The sequence below is a fragment of the Mus caroli genome, chromosome 16 (genome assembly GCF_900094665.2).
Source record: "Mus caroli chromosome 16, CAROLI_EIJ_v1.1, whole genome shotgun sequence".
Classification (NCBI taxonomy): domain Eukaryota; kingdom Metazoa; phylum Chordata; class Mammalia; order Rodentia; family Muridae; genus Mus; species Mus caroli.
In genome coordinates this window covers 73,497,409-73,507,931 of record NC_034585.1, presented here as the reverse complement: position 1 = coordinate 73,507,931, position 10,523 = coordinate 73,497,409, and the positions used below count along the sequence as shown (strand labels likewise).

Here is a 10,523-nt window from a genome sequence, read left to right as displayed (position 1 = left end):
TTGGGCCATCAGTGCTGGCAGAGACACCCCGTACTCAACAGGAGGCTGCCACGGTCACATGGAGACACGAGCTCTGCCAGCCAAGTGTCCAGGTAAGAGTTTTACCCAAGCCATCTCACGTACAGGGAGGCAGCTAGTGACCTCACGATCGGAGGGACTTGGCAAGCACTCAGTGCCAAGCTCCCCTCCGCGGCCGCTTCGTGCAGAGGTGGGTAGGAGGGAGAGAGCCCATCGAAGCAGAATCCGGATTGAACTTGCCCTCAGGCAGCAGAGAGGCGGGCCGATCCCAGGGAGAGAGTCCCGCGTGAGGAGGAGTGGCCGAAGAGCCGAGAGGAAGCGTCCTGCCCACCCCACCGAGGGAGGCAAGGCCCTCGGGGTTCGCGCAGGAGGCACTGCGACCTCGTGCCTGCACCGCCGTCGGAGCCCAGGCTCTGCGCGCCGCCCGAGGCAGGAGCCGGCCACGCGCACCGCTGGAGGGGGGGGCGGGCCCGAGGGAAGCCCCGCCCCAGGGCGCGCGGATTGGTTCCTCGCGGCGCCGGGCCTCTCCCAGTCATCGCCCCTCCCTTCTTCCGGGCCTCGAGCCCCCCGTGTGCCGCGTCCGGACTGCTTTCGCCCTGTCGGCCGCGCGCTCCGCCGCCCGCCAGTCTGGTCGGCGCGCGCTCGGCGGCGGCGGCAGCGGCGGCCCGACGACGCAGCAGCGGCGCTCGCGCTCGGCTCCTCGGCCACGGGACGCGGTCGCAGCCGGCGAGGGTGCAGCCCCCGGAGCGGCAGCGGCGGCGGCGGCGGTGAGGAGAGCGGGCCGGGGGTCGGAGACGGGGACGCGGTGGCAGTGAGGAGAGCGGGCCTGGCATAAGGGGACGCGGCGGGGACCCCCGGGCATCGCGGCGGAGGGAGGTTGGGACGCGCCCGCCGCCACGTCGAAAGCGGAGCGGCCGAAGGATGCGCGGCGAGGCGGCGGGTTCTCGGTGGGGTTGGGACGCCTCCTCGGGCGCGTGCCACGTCGCCTGCCGCCCCCGGGGAGGCGACAGCGGGCGGCGGGCGGGCGGGCAGGGGCGAGCCGGTTTGTTTGCACAGGTTAGACGCGGCGCGCAGGCCGTCCACTCGGAGCGCGTGGGGGGCTCTCTCCACCCGCGCCGGGCTGGGAGGGGGGCCCGATCCGGCTGCATCTGGATCCCGCTGGCCAAAGCCGCCCGGGGCGGTCAGGGCCTCTCGGCGCGACCACGCTTGCTGTCCCCTCCACCTCGGCAGCGTCCACCTGAAGAAGTTGTGGTTTCTAGAAACTGCGAGTGGCTTTTTCGTTACTGGGGAGGGGTTGGGGGTGGGGGTGGGGGTGGGGAGACTGCAAAGTTAGAAACTCCTAGAAGGTCGAGCTCGTGGAACAAAGTAGAACTTGAGGAGCAGCCGCCGCGGTGACGACGTCCTGGGGTGACGTCACCAAGCGGTGTTTAAAATGGGAGCTTTGGGGGACAGTGTGGGTGGCACTAGGCGCCTAAGGTCTAATCCCCCACCCCCGGCCCCCCGTGGTATTCACAGATCCCCACTCCCTCCCCCGAGGTTTAGACCTTTCTCTTGGGCCTTTGGTACTTCTGGAACACTGATAAGAGGGGGTTAATTCTTCAGCTATTCCATTCCTTCAAACAGAAAAATAAATAAGTCCGTATGACTCATCTTCTGTTACAAACCAAAAAACAACCGCTAAGTGGTTCTTTCCTTCCTTAATGTTATTTTATTTTTTTATATGAACTTGAGCAAACAAAAGCAAATCCCCCAAACTGTTAGGTAGCCCAGTTGGTGAATGCGAGGGATCTAGGAATCAGTACATTTCTCTAGTGTGAGTTCTTCTATCTTGTTTGGAGTGGAGCGTATGCAGCTCCATCTGCGATATCCTCGCCCAAGTTGTATATTCAGTTTCAGTGGGTTTGCTGGACCATCACAAGGTGCTATACATGAAGTATAAAGGAAGCTTCGGAGAGCGGAAGAGGCCTCACACTGTGCAGGAGGAGGGAGGTGGCACAGCAGTTGTAGTAGACTGAAGTTCTATGTGCCTACTACTGGTCTGTGAGGATTCTCTTTACCGGCTGACCATAGCAGTAGAGGGTGTATTTGGCATTCTAAGCATCCAAGAGGAAGGTTTGGGTGGCTTCCATCTAGGATCGGAGTGAGTAGGGCTGCCAGGACAAATCTCAGATACTATATAGAATTTCTTTCACTCTGAGAACCCTTGTTTGCATTTGCATGCAGAGTAAAAATCACATTAGACAAGAAACTTAAGAGAGCAGTTTTAGTAAATCTTTAAAAAAAACGGTGTTTCTTTTTTCTCTTCTTCTTCTTCTTTTTTTTTTAATTTATAAGACCAGACTGCCAGCCTGTTGTTAAGCTAGTTCACTGGTATAGTCAATACAGTAGGGCCTGACATTGGCGCCCAGAAAGATGACGTTACTTTACTTGGTAAATGTTGGATCAGAATATCTCCAAGTTCCATTCAGCCAAATGAATGAGCTCATCTCAAAACATACATATACACACACACACATATTCAAAAGAACGCCTGAACAGCCTTTCTGGATTAATCAATATCAATCAGATTTTCTATTTTTAAGAATCCTTTGATGCAGCTCCAAAATGTAACTGATTATTTCATTTAAAATTTCTGTGAGTGACCCTGAATTGATGCTCTGCTTAATGTACTTAAATGCTCACTATTTTTTGTTTTAGCTTTTTAGGAAAATATACCTATACCCGAAAGAATATGTATAAAAAGCTTCAATGCTGAAAAACTTTACATGTGTAACAAATTTATTCAAGAGTAATAGTTTTATCACAGCAGAAAAAGAACCTTGGACTCCCTAGAATCTTGTCTCCTGTTCCTCTGCTCCTCCTGCCTGTAGGCCACCCAGTCTATTTTCTGCCTGTAGAGACTTCCCTGCTCTGGACAGTTGTATACATGGCAGAAATTTTAGTGTGGCATTGTTTGTTACCTCTGCTTGCTGTGTTGTAGCACGTGTTAGTGCTTCGTTTATGGTAATTGCCCGGTCTGTTGTACATATAAGCCATACTTTATGTGTCCAGTCAGCATTTGGGGGATATTTGGAGTATTTCTACTTTGTCGTGAATAATGTTGCCAAGGACATATGTTCGTCCTTTCTTTCTTTCTTTCTTTCTTTCTTTCTTTCTTTCTTTCTTTCTTTCTTTCTTTCTTTCTTTCTTTCTCTCTCTCTCTCTTTCCTCTCTCTTTCCTTCCTTCCTTCCTTCCTTCTTTCTTGTAGGAACATATACTTTAGAATTCTTGGGCTCATAGCTGATAGAATTACTGGAAATGTCATTGCTGTTTAACCTTTTTTTGGGGAGGGACTCCAAACCTGATTTATTTTTTACTTTGTATGTGTATGAGTGCTTTGCCTGCGTGTATGTATAGCTACCACGTGTGTGCCTGGTGCCCTCAAAGGCAGAAGAGAGCCCCCTGGAACTAGAGTTGCAGGTGCTTCTTAACTGTCCTGTGGTGTGGGGGAGGTAAACCCAACTTCTGCAGGAGGAGGACACGGAGCCTCTCTTCAGCCCCTAGTGCTAGACTCTTCTGTTTGGAATTTCAGGCCCTTTCCCAGAACTTTACATTTTACTTTGAATTTGATTCATTTAGTGTAATATTTACTAAGATTCTTTTTGATTAGTTTCTGAATTTATTTCAGTTGTCAGAAGCAATATGCTGTGTTCTTCACTGAACTACTACTTAAAACCAAGTAGTAAGAATCCCGGGAGTATTTCCTAATAGGTCTCGGAGGACTACAAACCGTTAGTAATGATTACTGGCAAGAAAAGACCGGGCAAATTGAAAGGGAAAGCTGTAGAGGGGCATATTTTGCAGAAATTTATTTTCGTGTGTGTGTGTGTCTGTGTGTGTAGTTGCTGTTGTTTGGATTAATTTGTGTTTTGTTTCTAAGAAAACATTTTATCTTTACAGGGAAAAATGAAGAACGAAATTGCGGCTGTTGTCTTCTTTTTCACAAGGCTGGTTCGAAAGCATGACAAGTTGAAAAAAGAAGCAGTTGAGAGGTTTGCTGAGAAATTAACTCAAATACTTCAAGAGAAATATAAAAATCACTGGTATCCAGAAAAACCATCCAAAGGTCAGGCCTACAGGTAAGGCGTTCGACGAGACGGTCGGATTGGACTAAATGAAGATCAGTTTGTGTAATGACTGCAAGGCCAGAGGGCTGGAGGGTATTTAGAAATCGCCTTCTAGGATTTTATCTGAAAAACAAAAAACGCTGGGGTGTCGTGGTATTTTGTTCTTGCTCATTTTAAAGTATGCATATTTGTTGATGGAATTCTACTGTTTAGCCTTGGAAGGCCAGAGCTGTGGTCACCAGTTAGGTTCTTGTGAGTACTTTGGCTCTTGCTTGAGTAGATTTTTGCTGTTATCATGAGTGCTTAGGGTTCTTCACAAATCTAGAGGACCCTAATCTCTCAGAAATGAGCATGGCGATTAAGAGTTGAGAAAGTAGTTTGTCTTTGTATCTAAAGGTAATGTATATGCTGCACTTTTTATTATTATTATTGTGATTATCATTATTATTATTTTATTTTTTGAAGAGGGCACTGATGACACAGGCCTTAACCCCAGCACTCAGGAGGCAGGCAGGCAGGCAGGCAGGATCTCTGAGTCTGAGACTGGACTGGTCTTCACATGAAGCTCCAGGACAGCCAGGACCATAGAGAGAAACTCTGTCTCGAAAAACCAAAAAGAAGAGAAAATGGTAAAGTAAGATAATCAGGCAAAGGCAGACAGAGTGGCATCTGCCTTAAATTCTAACACTCTGGGTGTAGAGGCTGGAGGATTTCTGTCACTTTCGAGGGTAGCCTAGTTTACATAGTGAGTTCCCTGACAGTTAGGGCAATGTAGAAAGACTGTCTTCAACCTAGCATGTTCTTGGCCTTCGTGGTGATGATCTCACTTACATTATGAATATAATATTATATTATGGTATAAGCAGTTGACGGTAACTCACCTGTGTACCTCCAGTGGTAAAGTCCTGGGGTGGGGATTTTATAGCGGGTCTTGAATGGCTCCCGAGTTCCATGAGCTTGTGCTCACCATAGGCTCAGCGCTGAGGAGGAAGAGAGCACTTACTTATATTTTGATTTGTAAGTTAAAATAAAGAACTGTCGGATCTTTAAGCTGTACAAGAAGAACATGCCCTGACATGCTCACTTTGGTAGAGATGTATCTGCTGAGAAGGCAAATAGGTCATTTCCTAAAACTAGCTGTCATACCACAATGGGGATTGTGGGCGTGCCTCACAGTTAAACTGAAACATTGGTTAACTTGTGTCAACTATGAAAATTCCCCTTTATTTGAGCATGTTGTTGTCCCTGCTTTTTGTTCCATAAACCAATACTTAGACGTGCTGTTGTTGTAAAAGATTTTTGTTTTAGCAACTGGAGTGGAAATACAATTTTGTTGTTTCTCATTTCCTTAAAGCCAGTTGATTACAGTGTACTATTCTGATAACGTTTGTGTTTTTTCATAGTTTTTACCCAGAATTTCCTAGTAAGGTGGTTAATATTATGAATATAAGTTGATATGTAGTTTTAAATCTAGGCTCAGGGAAGGTTTTAGTTTCTCATTTGGTTGCCTTTTTCCTGATAGTGAACAGCTTTGCTTTTGTAAGTTACTGAGGCTTTTTACACGTGTCTAATTGATGTTGGCTGGGTGCTTTTGGAAGTGCCAAGTTGCTGAAAACCAAGTAAATACAGCAAGGTCAGAGAGCGTACCATTTCATCTCCATTAATGCTAAAAACTTGAGAAAAACTCAAAGAAGACTAGCTTGGCATGTGATCAGAAGTATCACTGAGTCATTTTGAAGCTTTTTAAAATAGGCTTTTAAAAAAACTATTAGACTTCATGGTACAGTGGGAAAAATGAATATAAGTTTAAAATGTTTTCTACATTTTATGCAAATGTGATATTTATAAAAGACAGTTTGGCAATATAAGATCTGTGAAAATACTCATTTTGAACATTATGTCTCGGAATCTTATCTGGAAACAATAAGAAATGCAGACAAATACGGATGAATACAGAATTATGTTACATGTTATAATTACAAAAAATTTAAAAGAACTATCAGCATTAAGTAAATAATATATTCGTGCAACTTTTATAATAATCTTGCATTTGAAGAACAGTTAATAGAAAAGTAGTTCCAGTTTTAGGATTTAAAAAAAAGTGTAAAAACGTGTGTTGTATCTAAGTTTTCTAAACAGATAAGTTATATCTAATTTAAAAGCTTAGCATCTTCATCACTCTCGTGGCAAATACAACGTATAATACATGAAGAGTGCCAGTCTTAACTGCTTGTGATGGTGTGGTACATGGGACTTGGATTGCCCTATATGCTATATAACATTAGAATCTGTAGGTTAGGTCAAAGGATCAAGCAACATCTTCTATATAATAAAGGAAGCTTTTACTCTGGATTTGCTAGTTTTAGTGGTATCCGTAGGACGTGGCAGGGAGCTGTGGGTGAGCTTTGGTGACAGGGTTTGTATGCTGTAGCTCTAATGTTGATCAGGTACATTAGACACGCATGTTATTTCTAAGCTATATATGAAGTTTGAGGTTGGGGTCCTGGATTTGCAGTCTAAATTCACTGGTGTGTGATGTTGGGCAAATTCCTCAAACTGCCTCCTTTTTTTCCCCTTACAAAGTGAAAATAATATCTAGCTATGAAATTTTTAAAAAGAGTTAATAGGATACTGTTTATTGCATAGTACATGGTAAAAAATAATATATTTTAGAAACATTATTAGTTGTCTTAACAAGATCTTTTTTCAGTGAAGATTAAAATGAGCTAATGGAACAATTTAACTTTATAAGCTAAATATCACATTGGTACTATACCAGCAATTGAAACACTGGTTGAAAAGTCTTTTGGTTGGATTATCATTGTTATTGGATGCTTGAGATTGAGTCCAGGAACAGTGAAACTCAAGGCCGTTGCTGTACACTGAGCTATATCCACTACATCCTAAATAGAACATTATAATGGATAGTATTTCCAGTTGACTTGCATATCCATATATATATCGTCAGATATGGAAGAGAAATGAAACAGTTCAAGCTCAGACAGTAAATTCCATAAGTAGTTATAATGCCGGATTGCCCTGGTTGAGTCTTGATTGAAAGTAGTAAATATACTTCATATTTTCCATTGTAGATACTGTTTTTCTACTTAAACAGAGTGCATCTCTGGAGGTGCATTTTTGCCTTCATGCTACTATTTATTCACTTAGGGAAAATACATTTTTGAATACAAGGGGGCAACAGGTTAGACAGTGAGTATGGTGTTGCCTACAGCTGCTAGCCTTATAGTCTATATTCCATTGGTTGAACAGGCATTTCTTAAATTAACTTGAAAGAGGCTTTTTTTTTATTAGATATTTTCTTCATTTACATTTCAAATGCTATCCCAAAAGTCCCCTATACCCTCCCCCCCCCCCCGCCCTGCTCCCCTACCCACTCACTCTCACTTCTTGGCCCTGGCATTCCCCTGTACTGGGCCTATAGAGTTTGCTAGACCAAGGGGCCCCTTTTCCCAATGATGGCCAACTAGGCCATCTTCTGATACATATGCAGCTAGAGACACGAGCTCTGGGGGTACTGGTTAGTTCATATTGTTGTTCCACCTATAGGGTTGCAGACCCCTTCAGCTCTTGGGTACTTTCTCTAGCTCCTCCACTGGGGGCCCTGTATTCCATCCAATAGCTGATTGTGAGCATCCACTTCTGTGTTTGCTAGGCCCCGGCGTAGTCTCACAAGAGAGAGCTATGTAAGGGGCCTTTCAGCAAAATCTTGCTGGCATATGCATTTGGTGGCTGATTATGGGATGGACCCCTGGGTGGGGCAGTCTCTGGATAGTCCATCCTTTAGTCTTAGCTCCAAACTTTGTCGAAAGAGGCTTTATTAGTTTAAATTTTTTTCTTTATTATTTTGCAACTTAGGTAAAAGAAAGTCGTGTATAAGACATGGTACATCAAATGAAGCAGTATTCCAAGATTACATTTTAGTTATGAGAATGCTGTGTGCATGGTCCTTGAATTCCTTATTCTTTAAACAACTATAGATGAAGTAAAAGCTGTCTCCTCTAAGATTTCACTTTATTACCAGAATGTAAAAACATGTTAGTGACAATAAAACTGGTCACAAAAAATTCTAGTAGTATTTGAGGCACTGGTTGAAGTCCTTTAGTTTCAGATTTTATCAATTAGTCTTCAAAACTTCATAATGTCAGGGCCGGGGATAGAGCTCAGTTGATGCAGTATTTGCCTAATACACATGAAGCTTAGGATTGAATCTCCAGCATTGCAGTCAGCCGAAGATGAGGGTGTACACCTCTAGCCCTAGCATCTGAGCGATTGATGCTTGAGTATCACAATTTGCAGGAGCAACTCAGCTCCATAGCAAGCTTGAGACTCCTATCCCCCAGCCCTCCAAAAGTTGTCAAGAGTTCTAAGTAGCCATTTTGGTCTCTGGGCTTACTTGATGTTAGGTGTGCAGTACGGTGGTCTCTGATAAGTGAGGAGACCTGGTGATTCCTCTGGGCTCATACGGGTTATCTTTCTTCTGTCTTTATTAGGCTGGGCAGCTTTCAGGTTGCCTTCTTGTCTGAAGTTCACACTTGCGAATCTCCCGGTTCTCTATCAGGGTATTTTATTGCTCGCTTTCACGTATATTGATTGGTAAGATTTATGATTGGGATTCAATTATAGCTATTAATCTGTTTTGTTATAGATGCATTCGTGTCAATAAGTTTCAGAGAGTTGATCCCGATGTCCTGAAAGCCTGTGAGAACAGCTGCATCTTGTACAGTGACCTGGGCTTGCCTAAGGAACTTACACTCTGGGTGGATCCGTGTGAGGTGTGCTGCCGGTGAGTCTTCATGTTTAGCAGCTGAACTGATTTTCACTGCATTTTCTCATGTGTGATCGACCTGGGCCTCGTCGGTGTTCTCAGAAAAGCTTTATGAAATGACCCTCTTACCGTGAAGAGTTCAGAAAAGGTTTCCTGGAGTGTTGTGGAGGATTTTACTATGCACCAAGAAGAGGTAGAGTGTAGAAAGTATGTACCTTGCCCTCTGCCACCATGCTTTATTCATGTGACACATCCTTTCCTCAGACAGCAAAGGCTGAGTCCAAATAAAGAAGCAGTGTGATGTTTAGTTGTTTCCATCTCTTCAAGTAGCTCAGTAGCATTTTAAAGATGCTGTTCTCATCATAGGAATTGCGTCTATCTCCCAACAACTTTAAAAGAGTTAGATGTGAAATCTATTTAAACTTTCAATAAAAGCATTATGTAAACTAGGCATTTGTGGAGTTTTCGAAAATTAGATCAACATTCTTTAGGTAGTTCACAGGGTAATAAGAGAGAAGAAATAGTAAGCAAATTACAACATGGTATGATTTGTGCCTTCATAGAACTATCTATAAAAGAGTTGTAGGTGACACGAGAAAAAGACGACTGTGTAGATGTCACTTGAGCTGCTATGTGAAGGTCACTAGGTGACAAGGCAGGGAAGATGGGTTCTCCAGGAAGAAGAAACAGGATAAACTAGAAGCATGAACTTGCACATTTTTGATGCTAGCGCTCATGGGGAGCTTTTCTTTGTTTTGAGGGTGCAAATCTCTTGAGAACAGGAAAGAAAGTTCCTTTTCTATATGAATCTGGCTATATAATATAGAGATGGACACTTAAAGATTTACTAGCAATAATCTTAAAAAATTTATTCTTAATATCAAATGTTACAAACTTTAGGGTCTTTGAGGTGAAGGTTCCTTGTATGTAATGACATAAACCCCATTGTTTGAACTGTCTTAATTGCTTACATTATTTCTTTCAGTTTCTTTCCATGAAGATCTACACATTCTTAATAGTAGACATAATTCTCACACAAGATGCGTTGTGTATGCATGTTGTGCCTGAATGTCTGTCTGTGAGTGCTCTGCATGCCTGGTGCCTGAGAAGGCCAGAATAGGGCAGTAGGACCTTTAACTGGAGTTACAGATGTTTGAAGGCCATGGCTGCTGGGAATTGAACCTGTGTTCTCTGGAAGAGTAGCAAATTATCTTAGTTACTCAACCATCTCTCCTACCTGTGCATTTCTTCTTCTTCTCCTTCTTCCTTTTTTTCCTGAAAGTCAAGACCTATATTGACATGGCTATGCTGAAATTCACTATGCAGACCAGGCTGGTCTCAAACACCTGTCTCTAAGATGCAGTTCTTACAGGGAGCCTGTCTTAGTCAGGGTTTCTATTCCTGCACAAACATCAAGATCACGAAGCAAGTTGGGGAGGAAAGGGTTTATTCAACTTACATTTCCATACTGCTGTTCATCACCAAGGAAGTCAGGACTGGAACACAAGCAGGGCAGGAAGCAGGAGCTGATGCAGAGGACATGGAGGGATGTTCCTTCCTGGCTTGCTTCCCCTGGCTTACTCAGCCTGCTCTCTTATAGAACCAAAACTAC

General features: G+C 44.0%; 1 protein-coding gene across 1 annotated transcript in view; it reads left to right on the top strand.

The window, feature by feature from the left end:
• Window positions 1–689: 689 nt before the first annotated feature.
• Window positions 690–10,523, top strand: part of Btg3 (BTG anti-proliferation factor 3) — a 19,088-nt gene continuing 9,254 nt past the window's right edge. Inside the window, exons 1-3 of the mRNA XM_021185002.2 lie at window positions 690–785; window positions 3,959–4,137; window positions 8,792–8,929. Of these exons, the coding sequence (XP_021040661.1) occupies window positions 3,965–4,137; window positions 8,792–8,929 (311 nt within the window). The 5' untranslated portion in view covers window positions 690–785; window positions 3,959–3,964. The remainder of the gene's footprint in view (window positions 786–3,958; window positions 4,138–8,791; window positions 8,930–10,523) is intronic.